Consider the following 26,592-nt stretch of genomic DNA (forward strand, 5'->3'; position numbering starts at 1 on the left):
TGCAGGTGTTCAAAGGTTCACGAGTTAAAATGTTGGAGTCTTTGATGAATTTTTGATGGATGAATTTTTAATACAGGTCGACCTTTTTCCTTTGAGGCTGCATGCTAGATTAATTGATAAATAGTGAAACTGAGCAATGTTCAGATCTCCTAAGCAAACAAGTAGAAAAATCCATAAAAATCTGCTGTCTGACTTCTCAGATGTACTTAAAAAAGAAAGAAGAAGGTAAAATTTAATGTGGCTTTTTATTCTCCTCCTCTCCTCTTTTTTGGAGGTTTTACCCTGACAAAAGTACTCTTCTCTCTTAAGCAGCTTAACTTTTTTATTAGGCTTGAAGTGCTTGTACTCTCAGTTCAGCAACAATCTCTGTGAAAAGGAAGTCTACAAATAGGACAGCAGAAAAAAAGGAAAAGCAAAGAAAGGGAGAAGACATCCAGTCAAAAAGCTGTTTCAAAAGAAAAAAAATACCAGAAGATAACAAAATACTGTGTAGAAATGAGAGTTAAACATATTAACATATTTCAGTATCAGTTATTCAGAACTAATTGAGTTATTCTTAGGAAGTTGGAGAAGATTTTTTGTCTTCTTTTAATTCACATTCACATCTATGTGAACATTACCTCTCCTGCTTCATTCTTCTATACTCACTTCTATCTACTATGCTGAAAAAATATCCAGTTTCATGCATATTTGTGAGCACTCTAGAGCATAACATTTAGAAAAACAGACCAATAACAATTCCCCTTGACAATAAGAGGCTTTAGGCCTCCACCACCAGTGGTGATGCTTGGCTTGCTAGACTGGGATTTCCAACGGCAGTATGTGCAATTACGTAGTGCAGGTTACTTTGCTTTACTTCCTCCATCTTTCCCGCAGTCTAAATCTTTTTTTTTTGTCTGAAAATATGTATTGCTGTTCAGATGTATACCCACTTGGACTGAACACTGTTTTTAAGGTGTCGCTATTAACAAACACCTCTGAAAAAAACCTCAGGCATAAGAAGAATCACATAGCAGCAAAATATGTATTCCAAATAATTGGGTCATTTCGATACTGAAGCTATTCCATTCTTTGACCTTCTAATTGAGTATAATTGTCCTGTGAGATCAGTGAAATGAAAACAGATTTTTATAGGCCAGAGCGTGGCCACCTATAGATGGACTTGGACATTAGCTTAATAAGTTGCCAGGCAATAAGAGTCAGCTTTTATATGTATCTGTTGTTACCCATGGGCTTAATTGACCTCATTGCTTGCACGGGTCAGCTTGAAGCCCCTGAAAAGATTCTCCTCAAGAATGTGTCTAAGTGAGGGAACAGGTAATAGATTATTTCTGTAATAGATCAGAAAGTACAAACATTCATATTAGTTAAATTATCATACTCATCCACTACATTGCATTGATATAAATACAGAACAGATGTAAACATATTATTAAAAAAGGGGGAGGGATCTAAAGTTAATCTAAATATAAAAATGTCCAAAGTGTGGCAATAATATGCGATATCATTAACACAGAACAAGTTAAGAACAAGATAAGAGGATATTTCTAGTGTTTCTCATATAGAATTAAAAAAAAAAAATGCACACCTGTGGACTCAGGAGCAGCATAAATTTATTTTCTTGTGTAATACTCCAACTAAACTCAATAGTAAGGAAGCATTATTTTATTCTTTGTATTGGAAAACACTGTACACAGAAATCTAGAAGTCTCTTCAGGCGTTTGATGTAATATGGGGTTGGTTTACTTAGCTCCACTCCATTTTTTTGCCACAGACACATTGTGTGATCTAACGTTGCACAGCCTTTCCATATATCTTATTTCTTTTCTGTGAAATGGGTATAACATCCATCTGACTATGGCCTTTGGAGACCTGAAAGATTTTTATGATGGAACTTTTGATCCTTGAAGTTAAAAGATTAGACTAATATAAATATACACACAATACACACACAGAGAAGTGTATTGCATTATTCTCTATTGTTATACTGCATCTGGTTTTACCGCTACTAATTCATATCATTGTAAGAGGCTAAAGAAATTTGTTAGAGGTTGTAAGAGCTGAATTAGTAAGTATGATTTTTAGTACCAGAAGAAAAAGTGCTCTATCCTGGTATACTGTTGCACTTGTAAAGTTTCTCCTGAAAGTAGGGAGGATTTCAGTAGAATTATCAAAAATACTGTGCATCCTTTGTGAGAGTTTGCCATACTTCTCTGCTTGTAGTTAATGAAAAGGAGCAAAAACTATGGCAGCACACCACAGACAAGGTGTCCGTTGGCTGGAGCCATTATATCTGGAGCTCAGTAGCCTGTGTGTCCCTCAAACCTTGTTTTATGGGTGTTGCCCCCAGTCCAATCTCTATTTGTGACAAGTACAGTGGGGGCACCATAAACCCCCACCGGTGGTGTTATGTAGGGCTGAGCAGGGCGGGGACAGAGATCTCTGAGAAGCCCCACTACAGGGGTCCTGCCTGCATCAGGTTTAAGGGAACAGCATAGGTGAGATGTAAATATGACCTGCCTTTCTAAAACTGGGCAAGTCTGCTATATGTCTGCTTCCAAGCTATATCTTGAAATTGTAGATAGAAATATTTATTTGTAACCATAACCATTCCCCAGTTTTCATTCAAAATGCAAACTTATGGAATTAAATTATTCCGCTGAATTTACTGCCCAAACTGAGACACAAAAGTGAGGTATTGATATGCTAGAACATCCTTGCTAATGTAGGTCAGTGCATCTGTTGATATGCTGTAACATGTTCGATTGCCGTTATATGCTGGAAAAATTAGGAGCCGTGATTGTCCCATCTTTAAAGTGACAGATGATGATCTGTCAGCCATGTGGAGGTTGTGGGTGTGCACGCAGATATGGATGCATGTATATGCTTATGAATATAAAATATATAAAATGATGTGGAATAAAATATGAAGCAGGTTAAGCCTGGAATGACCACAAGCACAATGAAATCACAAGTGAGTTATGAGTACCAATAAAACTTTTATGCAACACCATATTATCATGTCTTCTGCATCTGCTGTGTCTTCAATAGAAAATTTACTTTAGAAATGTTGTGTACACCATTTTAAAATTATATGGTAGCATTTATCGTACCCTTTCATCTGTAAAAGCCAGACCCCCTTTATATCAGTCCATCTGGAAAGGCCCTAAAAGGAAAAATAATCTATATTTTAGAAACCTACTATCTAAAATAGCATTAGTTTTCTATCCATTAAATATCCTGGTTTTATGGTACTGCATCTCAGAATTATCAGGAGCTAGCAGCTGGAAATGTCTTTGTCTTTAGTGGACTCTGTATATGGAAATTCTTTCAGAAGTATGTTCTTAAGGGAACAGATGAAGTTTTCATATGATGACATCATCCTTTGATATCGTACAGTGATGCAGTCTGATCCAATTATCTGAGCTCCTTCCCATTCTCCACAAAAGGCAGATGGGGAGCAATATTTATGTCTCTTGGGTATATCTCCCACTGTTATTTTCCTGTCAGTACTGCAGATAGCGTATGTAGATTTGCTTGTCTGTTGGGAGACCTTCCCTATCATTTAAGAGCTCTTACATATGCGGTGCTTGCTTTCTTGGTGTTTTCTGAATGTCTCTGAAAGCCACTTAGTAAACAGGGGTATAGTTTCCCTGACTTTTATTCTTCTCATCAGCAGGAGACCCTGCAGGTATTTCTAAGTTTCTGCAGCCCGATGCTCTAGCAAGTTCATTTATGTTACCAAGAACCACCTCTAATCCCGATGTCATATGAAAGGACCCAATATGAGTTTTGCTGCTGTGTCAGCACCACTGATTTCTGTTGTAAACTTCACAGCTCGCTTTTCTAGCGTCCTCTTGGGATTATCAGTACCAGTACTTTGCTCTTTTAAGAGCATCTGGTGATGAAGCTGATGTCACCTATCAGAATCACAGGTGCCAGAGAGCATTAACAGTGATGTTTAGGTCATATATAATGAATTCTTGCATCCTGCTGAGGAAATCACTGCTCCCAAATTGAGGACCCATTGTATCAGCATAACTGCAGTGTCCAATGCTACAAGTGTATTTCACTAGTGGAAATATATAGAGTAGAAGTTAGGACTTAAGTGCACATTTCAATAGACACTGTTTCTAAATTGAGCACTGATGCCAAGATGAGAGTGCTACGAGTTACAAACTCTTTGATTTATGTCACTTGGTGAAGCTTCCACAAATGACAATATACCAAATGGCTGGGAGGAAAAATGTGTTATTGGTAATACTGTTTCTCAGGAGTTTCTTTTGTACGTCTATTATATCAGCTCCCCATCCCTTGTACTTTGGGATTTTTTTAATTGTGAAAGCTTGAATACATATAGGTGGCTCTCAAAGGATGCTCTTTACTTATAAAGGTAACCTCACTTTTCAGCTTAACTGGCTTCCATTGCAAACCATTAGTGATCCAGTAATGCATTATGTAAGTTTACATTGCAATATTCAGTTTCAGCAGTCTCCTGAACCATATACAGGGCATGTAAACTGTGCATTCAGTCATTGGTGTTGCTAAGGACTATTCTATCACCATTCAAAAGTTGCTGGGATCTGTAATGTTTCTGGTTTGTTTTACTAGGGATCTCCAAAAAGCCCCCTTCTTACATATGGGTATAATTAAATGCTCTGGAAAGATGGTGTGAACCTCTTGGTGCAGACTTTCAGAATAGATATAGAATCTCAGCTCCTCTGGATTCCTCAAACTTGATTTGGGGACTTGAGGTCCTCAGGTTTGGCTTCTGGAGAAAAAAAGTATGATGACAAGTAGTAAAGGCCATTCCTTGTGCCATGAAAATGAGCTTTCACTTGCAAGCAATTGGGCAGAGGCACTTGTCTGCTGCTCTCTTACGTTACTGTTGTAGGTATTTAATTTGTATAGGGTATCTTACATCACTGAAAGTAATTGGACAGTTCACACCTCACAGGGCTGTAGCTTCCAGGTTTCTGTATATACATAAAATAGTTCTATTAGCTATATTCAATGCACATTTTGAGGGATTTTACACATCTATGATGGTAAAGATTTAATGATACTAAAATTTTAAATTGAACAGAAAGAGCATTGTGAAATCTTATTTTTCAGGTAGTTTTCTCCTAGAATATAAATTACAAATCTAGCTGCTAGCGATCTATATGGAGTTCGTAAAGACAAGTATGTACTTCAGTGCTGGATTCAGTAAGATGGTCTATCCTTACTTGTGGGTAGGGATAGTGAGGTAAAGATACAGGAGGAAAAGGCAAATCCTTATTTCTTAGTCAGGCTGTCTTTTTAAATATAATTGCTATTAGTACAGAATTGTATAGGGAATATAATTTGTTAAGGATTCTCAGGGAAGTGTGATGGAGGGATTTCATTTGTGTTTTAAGGGCCCAGCTGATCTGCCCTTTCAAGTCTGAGGCATACCTTGGGCAGAGACAGCCACAAAAATGCAGGTGGTTAAGAATATTAAAAGAAGAGCATGTCTGCAGTTTAAATTATTTCTGAATAGAAAGAAAGCCAAATAGAGGTCTCAGAATCATGTTACTAGGTCTGTGTGCCTAGATTCTACTGATTTACTTCATATGCCAGAGTGCTTTTGTAGATCTGGCCATTATGATTATTTTTGTTGATAAATCCAGGGTTTCAGGAAGGGTTATGGAAGCTTGAGAGAAGCATTTGCTGTTCCATTATACACTGGCTGAATTTTAGCTCTGTTGTAAACCGATGACTAGTTAATGGAATTTTGCCTGTAAGTTCATAAAATGAATAAATAAACAAATGAAGCGACAGAAAGATAGCGTCTTTGTGAGGGACAGTTTCTACTCACTTAGTGACTGGCAGACACCAACCCCAGCATGAGCACCAACCTCTATCCACCAAGGCACAGGTATGGTCAAGCTGGAATCATATCCTGAGTTGAACACTGTGGTCTGTCTCAAAATAAGGAAAGAAAAAAAATGTTTAAACCCCCTAATTAAAAAAAAACAACAAACACAACAGGCAATATCTGTTCTTTGTATTATCTACACATTGCCTTCTAATCTTTTGGGAAGTATACTGTACATTTCTTTGTTTGCCCCAAAACACACAACAAAAAAGGTTAATCGCTTTTCCTTTGCAAAGCTGTGTTGTTATATATTGAAACCAACTGAAACTTGAGTTTCAAAGAGTCACAGAATCATACAAAGAATCACAGAATCACAGGTTGGAAGGGACCTCAGGGATCATCTAGTCCAACCTTTCTGGGAAGAGCACAGTCTAGACAAGATGGCCCAGCACCCTGTCCAGACGACTCTTCAAGGTGTCCAACATGGCCAAGTCAACCACTTCCCGGGGGAGATTATTCCAATGGTGACTGTCCTCAGTGTGAAGAAATTCCCTCTCGTGTACAGTCGGACTCTCCCCAAGAGCGCCTTGTATCAATTCCCCCTTGTCCTCTCCATGGGACTCCTTGTAAGAAGGGAGTCTCCATCTTCTTTGTAGCTACCCCTTAAGTACTGGTACACGGTGATGAGATCCCCTCTAAGCCTCCTTTTCTCAAGGCTGAACAAACCCAGCTCTCCCAGCCTAGCCTTGTATGGCAGCTTCCCAGTCCTTTGATCATCTTGGTGGCCCTTCTCTGGGCCCCTTCCAGCCTGTCCACACCCTTTTTGTATAGCGGGGACCAGAACTGTACACAGTGCTCCAGGTGTGGCCTGACAAGTGCTGAGTAGAGTGGGATGACGACTTCTTTCTCTCTGCTGGCGATGCCCTTTTTGATGCAACCCAGCACCCTGTTGGCCTTCTTGGCCGCAGCAGCACACTGTTCGCTCATGTTGAGCTTCCTGTCCACCAGGACCCCCAGGTCCCTTTCCACAGAGCTGCTCTCCAGCCAGGTGGATCCCAGTCTGGGCTGCACTCCTGGATTATGTTTTCCCAGGTGCATGACCTTACACCTGTCATTGTTGAACTTCATGAGGTTCTTGCTGGCCCACTCTTCCAGCCTACCCAGACCTCCCTGCAGAGCAGCTCTCCCTTCTGGAGTGTCTAATTCCCCACTCAACTTGGTGTCATCAGCAAACTTCATCAGGCTACACTTGATGCCATTATCCAGATCACTAATGAAGATGTTGAATAACATTGGGCCCAATATTGATCCCTGGGGGACTCCACTAGTGACAGGTTGCCAGTTTGAGACAGAGCTATTTACCACCACCCTTTGGGTGTGGCCTGTCGGCCAATTCCCCACCCACTGCACAAACCACTTGCCTAGGCCATAACCCATGAATTTCTCCAGGAGGCAGCTGTGGGGGACTGTATCAAAGGCCTTGGAGAAGTCCAGGTAGACAATGTCCACTGCCCGCCCCATGTCAACCAGGCAAGTCACTTTGTCGTAGAAGGCCACCAGGTTTGTCAAGCTCGATCTGCCCTTAGTGAAGCCATGCTGGCTTTTCCCAATCATGTGCTGCATTTGACTTGTGATGGCCCGCAGGGGGATTCGTTCCATAACTCTCCCAGGGACTGAAGTAAGGCTGATGGGCCTATAGTTACCCGGATCCTCCCTCGAGCCTTTCTTGTAGATAGGGGTAACGTTTGCCTTTCTCCAGTCCTCTGGGACATCCCCCGTTCTCCATGACTTCTTGAAGATCATGGAGAGAGGCCTTGCAATGACATCAGCCAGCTCTCTCACAACCCTTGGGGTGATGGCATCAGGGCCCATGGATTTGTTGGGGTCATGCTCCTGTAATAATTCACATACTAACTCTTCCTTTAGTGATGGTGGGTCAGTGTTTGGATCAACTGGCAATTTCGTTCCCAAAGTCTGGGACCCGACAGTGCTGGTAAAGACAGAGGTGAAGAAGGTGTTGAGGTCCTCTGCCTTTTCAGCATCGTTGGTGATAGACTCTCCTTTTCCCTTTAACAGTGGGCCTATGTTTTCCTTCTTTTTCTGCTTATGGTTGACATACCTGAAGAAACCTTTCTTGTTATTTTTGACACATACGGCCAGTTTCAATTTGAGTTGGGCTTCTGCTTTTCTAACTGGATCTCTGCACGCTCTGGCAATACCCTTGTAGCTCTTGACAGATAATCCTCCACTTCTCCTCTCTGGTATGCTTCCCTTTTGGATTTGAGTAGACCCAGGAGGTCGTGGTTGAGCCAAGGGGGCCTCTTGCTCCACTTACTTCCCTTTCATTTGTAGGGGATAGGCTGGCTTTGTGCTTCCAACAGAGAGTTCTTGAAGAACTCTCAGCACTCACTAGCTCCTTTGCCTTCCATGGAAGCTTCCCATCGAATCCCTCCCAGCTGAGCCCTGAGTGAACTGAAGTTTGCTCTTCTAAAATCCAGAACCCTTGTCTTAGAGCTGACCTTCAGCACACTCAGCAGGATCCTGAACTCCACAGTATTGTGGTCACTGCAGCCAAGGCTATCACTAACTGAGATGTTACAAAGCAGGTTTTCTTGGTTTGTGAATAGCAAGTCCAGCAGTGCCTCATTCCTGGTTGGCACATCTAACATTTTTATGAGGAAACTCCTTTGAGTTTCAGGGAAAGATCAGGAGAGGACCGCAGCAGTTACCCACTGCCATCACAATGTGCATTCAGCAGTTATACACCAATTAAATAGCCTAGGGGTAAAATCTGAATTACCTTTAGATGTTGCACAGGGGTGGTAACAAGCGATACATGGATGTAACAGGAGTAAATAAATGTCTTTGCATTTCCACCAGCTCAGTGTAAAGCAGAAGGTCCTTTCTTACCAAAAGTTTTCAGTCTGAAATGTGTACGGTAGTCAATTACAGTCAGAAATGAGACACACACAAGTCTATTGCTTGCTCGCCCCTCTGACAGAGGTTGCTGTTCCCACAGGAACAGCCGAACAACTCATGAAAAGCTGCTTCGTGAAATCCAGGAAGGTTTACATTATTGCACCAGACTTAGTTTTACATCTCAGAAGCTACTGTATATTGTGTTTGGTCATCTTGGCGGCACTGCAACTGCTGTCAGAGGTGCCACACACTTCAGTCATCTGTCTGTAACCTCCTTTTCCCAAAAATCAGAACTTGGCACAAATTCAGACAAATTGGGTTACAGTGGGTCAGGAGAAACAATGGCATTCATGCAGATAAACCCCACATGTATGCAGAATTCTTGGGAATCCTTTCATGCAACTGGCACCAGAGAAAGGAAGGGCAGGCTAAGAAGAAAGAGTCTGAAATGGGCTTGGAGTCGTTACTTAATGTGTTGGCTACCACTGAAACTCTAATATTATCATTAGTTTTAGTCATTCAAAGATTGAAGCACCATTAAATATATCCTGAAGTCTTTACTTTCATATACAACGGCATTTTGAAAATGTGGTAATCTGTATAGAAGACCAGCAGTGAAAAAGCAGATTGGTTAAGTGTGACAGAACACTAATATTGATGAATGTCTACTTTGTTTATTTTCTTTCAGTTTACAAGCTTTGAGGAAGGAAAAGTCCCGAGATGCTGCTCGCTCTCGCCGGGGAAAGGAGAATTTTGAATTCTATGAGTTGGCAAAGTTGTTGCCACTACCTGCAGCCATTACCAGCCAGCTTGACAAGGCATCCATCATCCGACTTACAATTAGCTATCTGAAAATGAGGGACTTTGCTAATCAAGGTGATCCTCCATGGAACTTGAGAATGGAAGGGCCTCCACCTAATACATCAGTAAAAGGTATGGAGTAAATCTGTTGTATAGTGTCGACTATGGCAGCCTTTAGTAACCTCTAAATTGAAATTTTTACCATCATCCTTTCTTCTTTCCCTGCATATCAAATCCTTTAAAGGGATACAAATGTGGAAATCTGAGGTCTGCATGAGAAAGACACCATGTGAAGGTGAAATAAACCTCTTATTTTATTTTTTACTTAACAACGAACCTATTGATATAACTATTACAGCTGTAAGTCTTCTGGGTCATGTAGACTGAATTGTTTAAAGTTATTTAGCAATGATTGTGTGGCTTTGTTTAAATATTTTATATGAGACATGTTTGAGAGGAGCATGGCATTATTCCTTGATTTGAGGACTCAATCTCTTAATTCTCTGGCAAAACATTAAAGGCAGAGTCATGTATTTCTGAAGTTCGAGAGCGTCACATCCAAGTTTTTAAATCTTCAGGTTAGAGACTAGGATTTTATTTATCATCTTGTAATGTAATAGAAATTATTTTGACTTCTGAGCCAGTAGGCATCTATCAACCTTTCAGCCAGAATAGGCCATTTTCAATATTAAGCACCCTCTTTTCATGCTCAAACAAGCAGTTGGGCAGCACAGGTAATGTTTTAGCCATAAGTTGCCACAAAAGTCAGGTAATAGAGGAATCAGACAATTATTTTAGAGGCTGTGGGCATGTAGGTCCTAAATAGTGTTTCCAATTACTTGTGTAAACTGGACATTATTTTGTGGTTTTTCGGTGGGTTTTTTTTTGTGTGGTTTGTTTTTTTTTTTTTTTTTTTTTGGGTTTTTTTTTGTTTTTTTTAACTCATGCTATTCATGTAGATAAGTATGATCTTGCTGTCTTATATTTTAAATTAGGGAGCAAGTTGCATTGACAGACCTCAAAGTTACCAAACCTGGGATTTTTGGTTGTCTTGGCTTTGACAGCACAGAATACTACCCTGTTTTATTTAAGCTACTGATCTCACATTTTGGAGGAAACATATTTTGGAAAGATGCATATGAGATTTGAGCACTTCAGGTTTTTTTCCACACACTATGAAAGTTAAACTCTTAATCTACACTAAACTAGATAGACTGAATATAGCATGAGGCAAAGAAAAAGCCACCTTTAAGGGTGGAGGGAGGAGTGGGAGATAGAATCTTTATTTATCAGCCCACAACTGCCCATAAAGCATTACTGTTATTGATGGTGCAAAGGGCTTTTACCTGCTCTTCCATTTAAAGGAAGTAATGTTAGTTAAGAAAAGTTAAAATTTTCAGTGGCTGGAGATAGACATGGAGGGCAAAAAACCAAAGGACTTTCAGGCTGATGGTTTAGTAGCTGGACATATTTGCGTCATTTAATATATTTCATTTATATTATCTGCCACATCATATATAATTTTCATAGAGGAAAAAAGGTAATAATTACATCATCCAGAGCATGAGTATAGCATGGTTCATCAGGCATCTGATATAATATGCAAATGTTCCACATTTTTTCAGGATGAGAGTTTATTCTCAGGCAATTAAGCAGGGTTTCAAGGCGGATGTAAAATGGACTCTGCTGTACTATCTATGACTTGTCTGTTAAAATAAATAATTCCTCCCAAAATTCCTATAGCTAACAGACATATAGTGCTTCTACAAGATGTCCTGTATTACAGAAAGTCTAATCTCTGCAGATCTCTCTTATGTTTTCAGAGTATCTGGGATCTGTTTTTCATAATCTTCTTCTGGAATAAGAATATATGTCTGAATACTGAAGCTTGCTTTTTTTTTGTGTGTAAATGTTCTAATAGAGAAAAGACTTTTAAGAGGGAATGAAGTTTTATTCTTAGACAACAGCATAAATAGTTTGGCCTAGACTAACATATAGCCCTATAAAAAAGCTAGGTAAACATTTAATGTCTTTTCACCCTGTCTGATATAAGAATTGTGCTCCTCCACCCATCTGGTGATACGGTTCCCATTGCTCTAGGCAGAAGGGGTGGGGGAGTGCTAAGGAAGGATTTTTGCAATTTTTTTTCCTGTTTGAGTACTTGGCTTTATACTAACTAGGGTTGTATAATTTATGTGTCAGTATATTGAAATAATGAAAACAGTGTTTCACTATATAAGAATTCCCCATAAGGAGGTTTAACAGTATGGTACAGGTATATTTTATTACTTCTCCAGTTCTCCTTACATAGAAACCTGTTAACACATTCTGATCAAACATTCATGAAATTACATCAAAAGAAATTCATTTTCATTTATTAAGGTCGCTTTTTGCTGCCCTTGAAGAAGTTCATACGGATAAACAAGGCCACATAAATAGCTCGCAGCTTCATGTGAAGTATGGTTGATAATCCTACAATAAAACACTAGACATTGTATTTTGTGTGTGCCCAAGCAATCTTCTGAATAGACTTAGAGGTATTTGGAAAATTACATGAGAGGTGCTTACACTGCGCAGGCAACTGCTTTTTTTCTTTATTGGGTTTTTTTTTTCTTCCCCTGAATGTGATGATCTGCTTGTGTTAATAATTAGATTTCAAAGCTTGGTTTTAAATTTTTCCCCTAGTACTGTGAAGAAATTTAACCATTTTAATTTAGTATTTTGGGAAGGTCCTTTACTCTGCCCTGTATTTATCACAGCTTTTCTTAAAAGTCTATAAAGGCTGATGAATTTGTTTTCTTATGCCTATTGTGTAACGATCACTACAAGTTGTGCTTGCAAATGAACACTAAGGTAACTTCATGTAATATTTTCAGAGTCAATTACTTCATGGAAATGTCTTCAGCAATTGGAAAGTAACAGATAGTTTTCTCCATTATTTTAGAAATATCTGTATTGTTATAATACAGATCAAATCTACAATGAACATTATGCATTATTCAAGAAATGACCAGGCATTCTCAGCAGTGTTTCAGCTAAATAACTGATGATTGTAACCTTTAAAGAAATCTCATTGTGGTGACTATTGGTAAATCATTTCTCCATTCATAGTAATCTTTATTTAGAGGCTATCTAGAAACCATTATATCTTTTATTAATCTTAAAAGCAATAGCCAATGATTTGACATTTGCTAAAAATTGATATATTTTCCGTCTTCTAATACAGCAGACTTCAGTCAATTTTTTTGGTACGTTGTCTAAGGCTTTCTGTATGTAGGAAGTATTAGTCCTTGTAAACAAGTACACACATAACTTGCAGCAGATGATTACAGTTCTTAAAGACCAGGACATGATTCTCATATGGCAGAAAAGAATCAAAAACTTATTTAGAATCACTAGGAATAAAATTGTTATTCTTTGCATACTACATACATTATGAATAACGGTACTATTCCCTTCGATTTCCTTCAGTCCAAAAGCCTTTGTTTGAATCCCAGTATTTAAGGGTTATATTCTGAAGAGAGCACTAAATGAACTGCTGATAAATTTATTGCACTCAGAGATGAGTTTTCTGAACATTCTGATCAGGGAATGGAAGTATTTTTATACTATATACTGTGCGTTCAACCAGTACTGGGTGCTTTACATGGCACGGCACGTGAAGTCCTCTAGTGCATTCTGATTGTGTGACCCATACCAGGCCCTGCAGTCCTCCAACATCAAAACGTCCTGAGCACCTTCATATTTTGGAATATCATTGTCTTCGAATGATTTGACTCCAAATTTCTTTATATTTGTAGCACAAACGGTTGCTGAAAGCATTCAAAGATCATGCAGCTTTTTATGTTCTTTTCCACTATGTCATAGATGTTTTCACCAAGCCATATTTTCTTCCTTTTTTTTTCAAGTGAAGAGAGGAAGGAAGAGGAGGAGTGTGAGGCACTGTAATGTCCTCTGGTGTGTTCAATGTGTCTGGCTGATGTAAAGTCATGCCATGTATTTACTTTCTGGGCCATCTTTGGGACACTGGTACTGACTCAGGACCACTGTCACTATAAAAAGAAGGCTCATGAGTCTTTGTCTTGAACAGCGTTCCCAGCATTTTCCATTTTGGTTTCTTTTGAAGCAGCAGCAATTAAACCCAGTAGTCTCTGTCTAATATGCAAACCCTTGTCCTGGAAATTTGCCACGATGACATCAAGATGGTTCTTAGATGTTCATTCTGTTTTAGTTGAAGTGAGGTGTTCGCTTCTTTTGTTGGAGATACAAGTGCTTGTGCAAGGCCATGAGTATAATTTCCTGCTGAATGACATGATCTATGGAAACTAGAGTATGTGAGGCAACTTTGGGCATGTTATTCCTTTGAATGGAAAAAAGTAATTGTGGAATTATCCATGATCTCAAGTTATAAGTGGGTTTATCATGGGTTTTACTTTTTCTTAAGCCAAATCTTTACATTTTTACGTTACATAAGTAAAACAATCTCACTTATCTTCTGTCAATGAGAAGAGGTGAATGAGAGATTCTACCCAAGGAGTGAAAAGTACTTCAGTAAATAGTGCTGAGCAACTGGTAGGTTGCGTGAACAATGTCACTTTTGGTTTACCCATTTCTACTTTTAGCATTACGTGTTCTGAAGTTAGGTAGTTTTACACATATGTGTTCTGGAATGAATATATATGATTATGAAAAGACATCAAATGCTGTCAAAAGCGTTTGTGGTGGACTGAAATTTTTCTTGTCCAAACTGTTCTTCTCCAAAGTAACTAAATATGACTCTGACATGTTGCTTGCAATAAAGCATTCAATGTTATTTCAATTCTGCATTGGTACTAAAATAAGTAAAAAAAACCTTTTCATAATCACAAGAAGAAAAATTATGCTTTAAAACAAAATTACACCTTTTTCCTTGAAACTAGCGTGTATTTCAAATGATCCATTCCCAACATAAACGAAGGATGTTAGTATAGATTGAAAATTAATTTGATGACTTATCATACTATGGAACTTGGCATTGAGGAAATAAGTCCAACGCTTTGAATTCTCTGGGAAGGAAAACAAGCAATAATGATAATTGGGAAGTAGTGTAATTGTTATCCCAAATGTCAAGTGAGATTAATTAATTCAAATACCTTTTTCTAATAGTTTTTATGCTGGATATGTATGCATTTCTAAGCAATAAATAAATGGTTCTCTTCTGAATGATCTCATTGTGGTAACCCTTTAAAAAAAATTACCTGTTGTTAGCCTTTTATATTTTAAACTCAGTAGTGACTTCTGAGCAGGAGACGCAAGATAGGAAAAGTCTTTCCCTGCCAAACTGCACAAGCCTTCCACTAAGATCAGCCTTCTCTTCTGAACCACCACATCATTCTGTCTCAAGGAAGCCATCCACAGGGGCAAAGAAATAAGAATTATTTTATCTCTCAGTGTTTGTGGCCTAAGGCATTTTTTTCCACTGTTAGACATGAAAAGATCAATCAGATTAAAACAGCATAATGCAGATGAATTGGCAGTATTGTTTGTTTTGAAAAGGGTCTCCAAATCTGGCCATCCTGCTTTGCATGGAACTTCTGCTCTTGCGCTGGACGATTCTTGATAGTCTTGTGATCTATCTCTCCGTGTCTTGCAGGCGTTATGAGAATCCGATTCCTGTTTATGTGGAGGCCACTGTAAAGTGCTCTGACTGTGTACCAGTATCCAACACTGATTATAAACATAATGTTTATCCATTGTAGATCTCTGTATGTGACCATAGGGGCAGTGCAGCCATAGGATTAGGTTGCTTAGTCATCGATCTGTTACATAGGTTAAAGAAAAAGTGTGTTGTTTGAATGTAGGAAATGAGTGCTGGAAATTTCAGACAGTCAGTGGTAAAACAATGTACTTTGAAAGAGTTATTGATGGCTTCCTAGTACGAAAGATATGGCACCCAAAATGAGGTAGCTCTGTTTGAATCTCGTTGTGGTAGATAGATTGAATTGAATACTGGACTTGGAGTTGGTGGTTGCCTAGTGACAAGTGATCATGACCTGATTGCTTTCAATCTCTGCAAATGGAGGAGGGTGCCAACCAATATACTCAGTGCTTTTGAGGGACTAATTGCCTAATGGGGAAACTTTCATATGAAATTGATTGTGAAGAAAAATTTTGATGGAAAAATTAGAGTAGAAGTTGACTAGAACTCTTAAAGAAAAATTTATGAAATGGTGGTTTCATATGCACCTGAAAATTATAAAACTGTGTCCTTTTTTTCAGAATGAAAGCTAAATCAATAATTTGATTAAATATGTATGTGTATTTATGTAAAACTTCGGGAATACAAGGGAAATATATAGCAATTAAGATAAACTGGAATGTTTGAGCACAGAAAGTTGACAAAGGCAAGCAGAGACATTATGGAAAAAATCTGGCAGGATTAGAAAAATGAAAGAAAAATTGGCTTTATGTTTATTAGAAACGGGTAGAGTTCTGGCAAAGGCATAGGCTCATTAGCAGTAAGGTATAGTAAAACTACTGATGCAGCAAAGGCAGGAGAGCTTGATACAGGTTTCTTTAAGTGCTTGCCTGTACAGAGTCCATTCTACAGGGCTTTATAGTTCAGGTTACTGTTAAAAACAGTGTTCATGGAGCATACGCAATTGTAGTTATCAACAATGCAAAAACTTGGGGAGGAAAATTCTGCTGTTAAGAGTTCATATTGTATGTTCTTGAACAAAATGGGATTACTACAGCTTGTTGTGGGTTTTGTCACCTTGTTCATTCCTCCTTGTTTCCCCCTCAAGCTCCCCACACAAAAGCATTCTGCTGCTGGAACCCAAAGGCTGGAGTCCCAAGTGTGAGGCTCCATGAACTTCCTGCTCTTTGTTTGGGGGACACTCATACATGATGAACGCTATCTCTGTTTTTTTCTGCTGGGGAAGCAAGAAGTCTTTCTTTTGTGTCTGAATCAAACTTTAAAAGTACTTGAAAAACAAAATGGTATAATTCTTAGATGTGCCAAAAAAAGGAGATCATCCCAACAGAGCAGGGACATCTCAGTAATATCCACTGGCATTGCCTTGCTGTGGTTGCCATAGTTCTGGTTGCTTCTTCAATAGGTTACCTGCCATGGTACAAGCAAACTCTTGGGCATCGTTATCTTGAATCCCAGGTAGCAGTGTTCCTCAGATATTCCAGAACTGTTAAATAAATTGTCTTTATGTGTTTTTAGACAAGGAATCGGGTGACCTCTGATATCAGCCTGATACAATTTTCAACATCATCCATTCTTTGCAGTGCTGGTGTTGTGAAGTTTGCAGTACTGAGCTGTCTTAACACTGGATGTCCTAGGCTCAAAGCGATTGTAGGCAGAATATTGGGAAAATTCCTCTGCTATAGGGATGAAAGTAAGATTGTATATTTCTTCAACAAACATAGATAAAAGGAAAGTATTTCTTATAAAACAAACCCAGATTAATTCTCTGAATTTACAAGTCTAATTAACTAGGATAGGATTGTATACAGAGGTATTAGTAAGGCATTTGACTTACTAGTGCATAAGAGTTACGGTTTTGAAATACTGGAAGAACATTATATTGGCAGAACCAAGCTAACGTTAACTCTATAACTGATTGATTTTGGAAAGCAGATCAAAGTGAAAGGTACTATTAAGAAAGGAGTTTCAGTGGATTTCTGCATAAACCACTCCAGGTGTGATCATCAATGAACTGGGAGTAGACGTGACATAGGTGCTGATTTAAAATTTGCAAATTACCATGATCATAGACAATGATCTGTGCGGCTTAGTAAATCAAACCTCCTAAAATGTATTTATTTCAATATAATGAAATGGAAAACTACAGTAGGATTATTATGTTATTGTTGTTTTATTCATTTTTATCTTTGTTGTCCTAAATTCCAGGCTACTACTACTGCTGCTTTGTAGTTCATTTTGTTACAAGACTTTCAAAGGTTTTGGTTTTCTTGTGATGCAGTACAGGAACAATGGGAAAAGCATTTCAAGTTCAGCTGTCCTTTCTTGCATGAATAAAAGCATAAAAAGAACCGACCTGATCCTTCCAGTTCTGCCAGAAGAAATGATAGAATGATTTAGTTTCTCATGGTGCTTTACTTGTATCATAAAAAGTTCTATCCATCACTTCTGTGAAGGCACAGAACATTTATTGCTGGTAACAAATTAATAGTCTTTCTAAAATGTTGTCAATCAGATGTCAGTCCCTGGAAGAGTTGTTTATTGCTAGAACTGCACCTTACAACTTAACAATTAAATAGGAAAACAACCAAACACTGGGTGTTCTTAAAAGCAAGGAAAAAGAACAGGTGACTAACATCTTTTCTCTCTCTCTCCCAGCCACTACTGTATTTCTATTCTATTACACTGCAGCTCATCTTCCTTTGTCCCTTCACTGGCTTGGTAACTTTTGCATTTTCATTATGTTCTTTTAATACAGTTTATTTTTCTTAGCCTTTTCTTTTTTTTTATTTTTTTTGAGTCCTTAGCTGGAACACCAAATATGCATAATGTCTTCCTCTGGTACTCAGCTTCCACTGTTGACTCTCTCCTTCATGTATTCCTGTATTTTTCTCTATGTGTTTGCATTCTCAGTGCAGTCTTGGTAATGAAAACAACCTGGTAAAGGATATTAATATTAAAAAGAAACCCAAAAAGTTTTAAACTTTTTACATCATTCTTTCTTCCTTCAATATGCATGTGTTTCTCTGCACAGCAATCCTCACTGTGCAATTCAAAATTTACTCCTGAGTTGAGAACATACCTTCCTCATTCCAGCTAAAAGATGGTGGCTGTTGTCATTATAATTCATGGCTGAGAACCTTGACAGTATTGGCTGAGTGGGTTTTGGCAAGAGCATGGGCTTTAGAATTGGAGGGGTAAATATGTCAGGAGAATAGTATCGGCAGTTGCATCGGCTCCGACCTTGGCAATGATGGTAAAATAAGTCAGGGAAAACTTTCAAATAAAAAACAAGTTAATTTCTTGTCATTATATAATGATATGGGTTGTCATTCAGTAGAAATTGCTATGTAAAAGCCAGTCCCACAACAGTCCACTTTTCCAAAACCCTTAATAAAATGTTTCCATATGATTTTTACATTCATGTTTTATGTTGCATGGGTTAGCTCCAGGTGGTCTTTTTTAGAAGCAAGAATATCTTAAATTGTATGTTCCGTCTACATAACTTTTTCAAATAACGCACATGATGGGGTTAGCCAATTACAGATGTACAATAAATCCGGTGTGCCAAAAGCGCTTGTTCTGCTTTTTGCTTTTAGTAATCAGAAGCAGACAAAAAGTAATCACTGCTTCAATTTTTTATATGTAAAATGAAAAAAGGCTGTTGCTAGCTGTAGATTGCAGTATCTGATAGAACTTTTGTTTGTCTTTTTATTTGTTCTTCTCTGAATAGAAGAAAAGTGTCTTTGCTATGAAGAGTGTGTTGGATAGAGCCTTAGTAAAGCTTAGCAGTGTAATGCTCCATTTTGCAAATGAAAGTGTTGAGGAATTGGATTGTGTGGTTGGATTTAACAGTTTCGGTATTGCCATCGTACCTTAGTCTCCTCAGCTGAGCAGAGAATGTAAGGAGATACTTAAAGTCCTGCTAAATTCAATAGACCTTAGCTTTTGTTTCTTCTATTAATGTAGCTTATTGGTTTTCTGGATCATCTGAACTTATACCATATATCTCCAACTAAATGACTGCTTCTTTTAGACCTCGTTGAGTCTGTTGCAGGGATAATAACTACATCTGTATGAAGAGCTGAAGAAATAGATTAACCAACTGATAATGAATGTAGCAGAGACCTTAAAAAACCAACCAAACAAAAAATACCCAGACAGGGAGCCACATCCTTATTAGTAGGTAGACATGAGGGAATAAAGCAGTGTGAACGAATGGGCTTTCATAATACTTGTTTTAACAAGATATACATCACTCTATATAACAAGTCAAAAGTTATGACTCAAAGAAAATATTTTGACTGAAGTGAAGGAAAACACAAATATTTTTTTTTTAATTAAAAGAGTAAATCTATGTTTCCTATCTCATATGTTTGCAGTTATATATTTGTTACTATTTGCCAAAGAGAATGTCTAAGTATTTGAAGTAAATAATAGTCAGAGCCCTGGAAGTGAAGTTTGCAGTATGTAGGTTTAATAATAACTCTTATTTGCATGTAATAGTTATATGGGATACCTGTGGTAAATGGAAGCAAGGTTTAGATACCGAAGGTACACCCAGCAATTTTAGAAACCAAAGTGCAGTGATTTTATATCTATGTAATATGCAAGCATAACCACAGTCTGACCAAAGTTTGACCACAATATCAACGCAGCTTAATTTCTGCAACTGTTCTCTTTGAAGCCAGAGGAAAGAAATCGAGTTTCCACCAAATCCCCAAGCTCTTGTGGTCTCCCATTTCAATCAGGGATATAAAGTAGAATACAATGAATCCATAGTAAAGACTTTCCCAGGACATTAGAAAGATCAGTAAAAACCGTTTTCATTAGCTGTCTGTAATTAAAGAACACCCTTCATAGAGAGCTTATTTAGAAATTTAGAAAACACGTAAGTCTCTACATATATCTGAGATTGCAAGCAAAATCAGAATCTCCACGCACTGAAAACTTAGGTTTTGTTTTAAAATACAAAGCTCCCTTAAAAAAACATATTTTCTGTTTATTTGCTAGCTTTTAAGCCAAGACGAATATTTTCATTTTTAAAACCTTTGAAATTAGTCATACTGTGATTTTGGTTCCTAAGGAAGGAAAGGCAAATCCCTAATAAACTACTTAATTCCAGTTGTGCCACAGTCCTCCTCATAAATGGAGCTGTTTGAAAATGCTTACCTTAATTTCAGTGCTTGAGCACGTCACTCCCTATAATTATTACTTACAGTTAGCCGAGTGTGTCTGCACAAGCATGTGTGTGTTGTCACTTTGCATTCTACTTGTATCATATAAAAATTGTTTTTGCTTTGCTTTGCATGGGGTGGTACCACATGCGAGTACAAAATTCTGTGTCTTACTTCATCATCTGGAAAGTCATTAAATACATGTTCATAATCATAAAACGAACAGGGAGAAATATTTTTGTTCAGTTTTATACATATAGACAGGTCCCCAACATTACTTGTGGCAAGCAGAATAATATTCTCAACATTACTTCACTTCAGATTTTATAGAAAACCACAGCTGTGTAAAGGTTTAGGAAAAAATCAGGAGGTGTTTTTTTTGTTTGCTTTTTTAAGTACATATGACATTTCGACAACTATCGGAGCAACTCTACATTTATATATCCCCTTTCAAATTTGAATTGCTGTGTATGCCAGCTGTTTTTCATCCTCTTGATGAAGCAGAACAGTGCTGATAATGCTAATAGAGAAATTGAGGCATCTACAGATTTAGGGCTAGCTTTTCAAAAGAGCGCAGCACCCCAACTGGGGCCAGATTTCAAAAGATCTCTGATCCTATTCAGCAACAAAATAAATAGCCAGTTTTTCAAAAGATTTCAGCACTTTGGTAATCTGATCATAAGAAGCAGCTGCTGAGCACATTTGCAAAGCCAGCCAAGAGTGACTTGTTCAATATCACATGAGAAGGGTGTAATAAAGCAGGGAATAGAGCCCTCTTCCCGTGTCCCAGGACTAAGAGTCCAGTTCTTAAGTAATAATACTATCTTCATGTCTTTTGCAAGAATACTGTATTTAATGAGATTCTCATTAGGAAATTTAACCCATGTCCGTGAGGAGATAGTTTTCGGAATAACATTAAGATTTACACTCAGGGTAGATAATGAAGCTATCAAATAAGAGGAATATTGCTAATCCATTTTATATTGAATCTCTGTGTTCTATTACCTTGATTAGGTATATCTTATAAAAAGTCCCTTCAGTTTTTTTTAAAGATTTCATAGTCCATTGCTAACCTTTTAAGTGTCACAAGAAAAAAAATTAGAATAACTAGGTATTCTAGAAAAACCCACAGAAACCTGTAGCAAGTATATTGTATGGCAAGTCCAGGTGTGATTATCTGTGGGTGACCACCCTCATACCACATTCTGAGGGCATAGTGTTAATTTTTGTTTATATTTTAAACGTTTCTTTCTGTCCCTTCAAAAGATGAAGAAGTAGGGTGTTCAGTTTTCTTTTTCTGGAATTAAACATTTTGGCTCTTTATTTAATACTTTAGCACACCATTTTCTCTTTACCCTTATATGTCAGGCTGTTTCTGCTTATTTTGCACATAAATGCTAGTACTTACTCTTCTTGTCCTGCTCTCTGTAGTTTCTATCTCTCTGCTCCTTATTTTCCTCTGCTATTCTTTTGCTCCATCATCCTATCCTGAAGACTTAAAGGGCAAGTTTTCTTTTACAAATATTACTAAGGAACTGAAAGGAAAATTAACAGCTCACCTAACCTCATCATATATTTCGCTTTTGTAGCTGATTTCTTCAACAGCCCCCTAGCTGTATTCTTTGTACAGACAGCTATGTTGAGAGGCTGTTTGGCAGCCTTGAGACTAAAAGCTCCGATGTTTTACAAGGTCTACGTACTGACTCACCCATCACTAGCCTGGAGTCAGCCCAAAAGATGTTTCTTGGGTAGAAGCATCAGGCAAAGCCAGTGCTCAAACATCTTTCCCAGTGTGTGCTTGCTGGCAGCTTTGATGTAATTTGGTCTCCGGCAGTGATGATGCCAGGCAGTGAACATGGCATGGCATGATCTTTGAAGATGCCTATATCTGTCCAGAAAGGGTTCTTATTTCACCTGTCAAACAGGAAGATGAATTCTGGAAACCACCTCTGTTCAGTCTGAACTGAACTACACACAAAGGATAGATGTGATGGTCATGAGATAATTGGTCCTTGTGTGCAGAGCACTTGTAGAACTGTTTCGTTGAGGTACAATGTTGGGCGGCTGTGATAAGCATCCAGTCTGACTTCTTGCAGACCTCAGACAGAGAACCTCATCCAGTATTTTATACATATGTTTGAGATACAGGTTTATCTGTTTAGAAAGTATTTAATGTTGATATAAGCATTTAAATGATAAAGAATCAACTACATCCTTGGGCAGACTGTTCCAAAAGTTAATTACTGTCACTGTGAAAAAAGTGTGCCTCATTTGTAGTCTTATTTCAGCTTCAGCTTCCAAACACTGGATCTTGTTATGCCTTTTTTACTAGATTAATGAGCTGCCTACTGTCAGAAATCTCTTCCACATGGAGGTATTGTGATCCTCTTAACCTTCTTTTCAGTAACTAAATAAATTGAGCTTTCTTAGTCTTTCACTATAGGGAATGACTTTCAGAAGTCTAATCACTCTTGTAGTTCTTACTTGAGTCCTATCCAGTTTTCTAACATACTTTCAGAATGGAGGAAACCACAACTTGAACACAATATTTCAGTAACAGTGTCATAAAACCCGGAAGTAAAAATTGCGGTATCTATTCCAGTGTGATATTCTCTGGTTTATCCCAGAGATATATTTGTTATATTTGATACACATTTTGGTGTAATGTTAACTTACCTACAGAATTTGGAACATCTCTGAAAGCAGACATCTGTCCAGGGTTCTCCAAAGGGTTCCTTATGCCATCATGTGGCACGTACAGGATAACCAAGTGATCAGGCCCAATCAGCATGGGTTTAGGAAAGGCAGGTCCTGCTTAACTAACCTGATCTCCTGTGACTAGGTTGACCTGCTTAGTAGATGAGGGAAAGCCTGTGGATGTTGTCTACCTAGATGTTAGTAAAGCCTTTGACGCTGTCTCCCACAGCATTCTCCTGGAAAAACTGGCTGCTCATGGCTTGGACAGGCGTACTCTTTGTTGGGTAAAAAACTGGCTGGGTGGCCGGGCCCAAGGAGTTGTGGTGAAGAGTTAAATCCAGTTGGCAGCCAGTCATAAGCTGTGTTCCCCAGGGCTCGGTGTTGGGGCTGGTTCTGTTTAATATCATTATCAATGATCTGGGCAAGGGGATCGAGTGCACCCTCAGTAAGTTTGCAGATGACACCAAGCTGGGCGGGGGTGTTGATCTGCTTGAGGGTAGGAAGGCTCTGCAGAGGGATCTGGACACGCTGGATCGATGGGCCAAGGCCAATTGTATGAGGTTTAACAACGCTAAGTGCCAGGTCCTGCACTTTGGTCCCAACAACCCCAGGCAATGCTACAGGCCCGGGGAGGAGTGGCTGGAGAGCTGCTTAGCAGAAAGGATCTGGGGTGTTGGTTGACAGTTGGCTAAACAGGAGCCAGCAGTGCCCAGGTGGCCAAGAAGGCCAACAGCATCCTGGCTTGAATCAGGAATGAAGTGGCCAGCAGGAGCAGGGAAGTGATCATCCCCCTGTATGCAGCACTGGTGAGGCCGCACCTTGAATACTGTGTTCATGTTTTGGGCCCCTCACTACAAGAGGGACATTGAGGTGCTGGACCGTGTCCAGAGAAGGGCAAGGAAGCTGGTGAAGGGTCTGGAGAACAAGTCTTATGAGGAGCAGCTGAGACAGCTGGGGTTATTTAGCCTGGAGAAGAGAAGGCTGAGGGGTGACCTTATCACTCTCTACAACTGCCTGAAAGGAGGTTGTAGCAAGGTGGGTGTTGGTCTCTTCTCCGAGGTTATTAGTGATAGGATGAGAGGAAATGGCCTCAAGTTATGCCAGGGGAGGTTTAGACTGATATTAGGAAAAATTTCTTGACCAAAATGGTTGTCAGGGATTGGAACAGGCTGCCCAGGGAAGTGGTTGAGTCACCATCCCTGGAGGTATTTAAAAGCCATTTGGATGTGGTGCTTAGGGGCATGGTTTAGTGGTGAACTGGCAGTGTTAGGTTACCGGTTGTACTTGATGGTCTTAAATGTCTTTTCCAACCTATATGATTCTGCGTATTCTGTGTAATATGAATGGCTGGGTTTTTTTTTTTATGTTGGGAATTAACATTAATTTCTCTGTCATTGTGGTGGTTCTGGATTCCTTTTGTTGATACAGTTGAACAACGTTAAGAGGTAAATTTTGGGGAATAATTGTGAATGCTGAAGGTTACCCTTGGCTTGTACTTTGTTTCAATGGCATAATTATTTCAGTAGGAATAGGCTGTGGTAGAGAGAACTGAACTTCAAGACCAGGCAGGTGAGATAGGAGAAGTAATGTTTTGGGGAATGTGGCTTTCACAGTTAGGATATTGAATGGGCCAGGGTAGGTACAAGTGCAATGTTAGCTTACCTACAGAATTTGGAAGATCTCTGGAAACAAACATCTGTCCAGGGTTGTCTGAAGGTTTCCTTATGCCACCTTCCAGTCTGATTCAGAGAACTTTCATATCTGGACAAGAGAAACCAGAGCAAAGCCAAACTACGTGAGCTCAGAAGATCCTTCCTAAGCACACACAGAAGGTTCCTTTCCACCCAGACCTGCCTCAGAGGCACCTCTACACACGCACGCACTCACACTCACACTCACACTCCTAGTACTGTGGTGCACAGAAGTTAGGTCTCTGCAAGGCAAAAGAAATCACTTTCTAAGACAGCATATTAACTGGAGCCAGAATTTGTGTGGAAATAGGAAGAAAATAACTCCTGAATCCAGACTTCCCTTGGTTCAAAATTAGAGTTAAGTGGACTCAGACTATCTGCATTATTTGAGTTCAGCTGTCTTTAGTATTTCCAAGTATTGGAAAGAGACATAAGGTTTGTCTTCAAGAAAAAGTAGCTTCTTCAGTGTCAGGTAGTTTCTCCACAAGCGTAAACGAAGCTGTGATTTTGCTGGTGGCTTCCTTCAGTTTGTGTTCTCAACAGTAAGTTCTGTAAGTAACAGACAAAGGTTTCAAGCTCTCAGCCATTTACCACTGTGAAATGCTTTAGGAGAAAGATATTTTACTTTCTTTTAAATCCTACACAAAAGCTGTCTCCTCAGACTTCTAGGTCAATTCCTTTAACTTTCCAAAAATGCAGTTACTTAATTCAGTTCTTTCCTAGCCCAGACAGTAATCTTTGGTCAGCTCAAGGGAAACTGTGCTTCAGTCCTCACTTCAGAGGCTTGGGATTTTGTCTGCCCTCAAAAATCTGGGGCAATTACTTCAGTTCTGTGCTACTTTAAAGGAAGTGTCATCAGAACTTTAGGTCTTGCTTCTCTTGTTTGGAAGTGAGTAAGAAAAGAAAACCATTGGATCTGAGATGGTGTCACTCACCACTGCCCTGCCTGGCAGCAGTGTCCTGGGAGGAGATCGCGTATACTCTTACAGGCAGACAGAAGAGGGACTTGGCTCTATCTCTGCTGCTTTCTTTCCTCATCTCACATTACCCAAATGACAATTTTTCAATTTACCGTATCCGTATTTTCCCTGATTTCTTTCCCAAAACTATTTACTAGGGTTGTGTTACTCAGAACACTAGCCAGCATTTAAGAATGCTTTAGTCCCTTTGCACACACTGTTGGTTATGAGTTATCCAATGATAAACTGGATATTTATCCAAGGGTGAATTGGATAACTGCATTCATTTGCACAGCTTCTCTACAGAATTTATAAAACACTCTTTTTTAAAAAGGGAAACCTAAGTATTAATACATAATGTCTGAGAGGGAAGTAAGTCAGGTTACAGATTTCTGCTATTAATGGAGCTTTTTGTGTGTATATATAAATGTATTTTAGTAAGTTACAATAGAGTAACAAGAAAGTTGAAATCATCTGAATCCATCTGTAGTATATTTTATGTTTCTAACGATTCCATTTTAATGCCTCTGTTTAGTTTCATACTGATCATTTATACTGACAAAAAGAAAGAAAAGAAAACAAGGAACCTGTCATCAAGCATTCATTTAATCAAGTAGCAAAACTAGATAAATAAACATACTGAGTTAATTATTCTTCTGCATGTAATGATTGACAATAATGTTAATTTATTCCCTATTTTAACCTTTGACAGTCAGTGTAGTTGGGATTAATAGGTACTGACAAAAGGAGGAGAAATAAATTTCTGATAGCCACTGAATGTTGCTAGCCTTGTAGTGTTTTCCCCTGAAACTTC

General features: G+C 38.7%; 1 protein-coding gene across 2 annotated transcripts in view; it reads left to right on the plus strand.

The window, feature by feature from the left end:
• NPAS3 (neuronal PAS domain protein 3) overlaps positions 1–26,592 on the plus strand; it is a 628,153-nt gene that overhangs the window by 185,847 nt on the left and 415,714 nt on the right. For both annotated transcript variants that reach the window (XM_075103333.1, XM_075103334.1), the window contains one exon: positions 9,447–9,691. In XM_075103333.1, coding sequence (XP_074959434.1) covers positions 9,447–9,691 — 245 coding nt within the window. The remainder of the gene's footprint in view (positions 1–9,446; positions 9,692–26,592) is intronic.

The sequence above is a fragment of the Phalacrocorax aristotelis genome, chromosome 9, assembly GCF_949628215.1.
Source record: "Phalacrocorax aristotelis chromosome 9, bGulAri2.1, whole genome shotgun sequence".
NCBI lineage: Eukaryota > Metazoa > Chordata > Aves > Suliformes > Phalacrocoracidae > Phalacrocorax > Phalacrocorax aristotelis.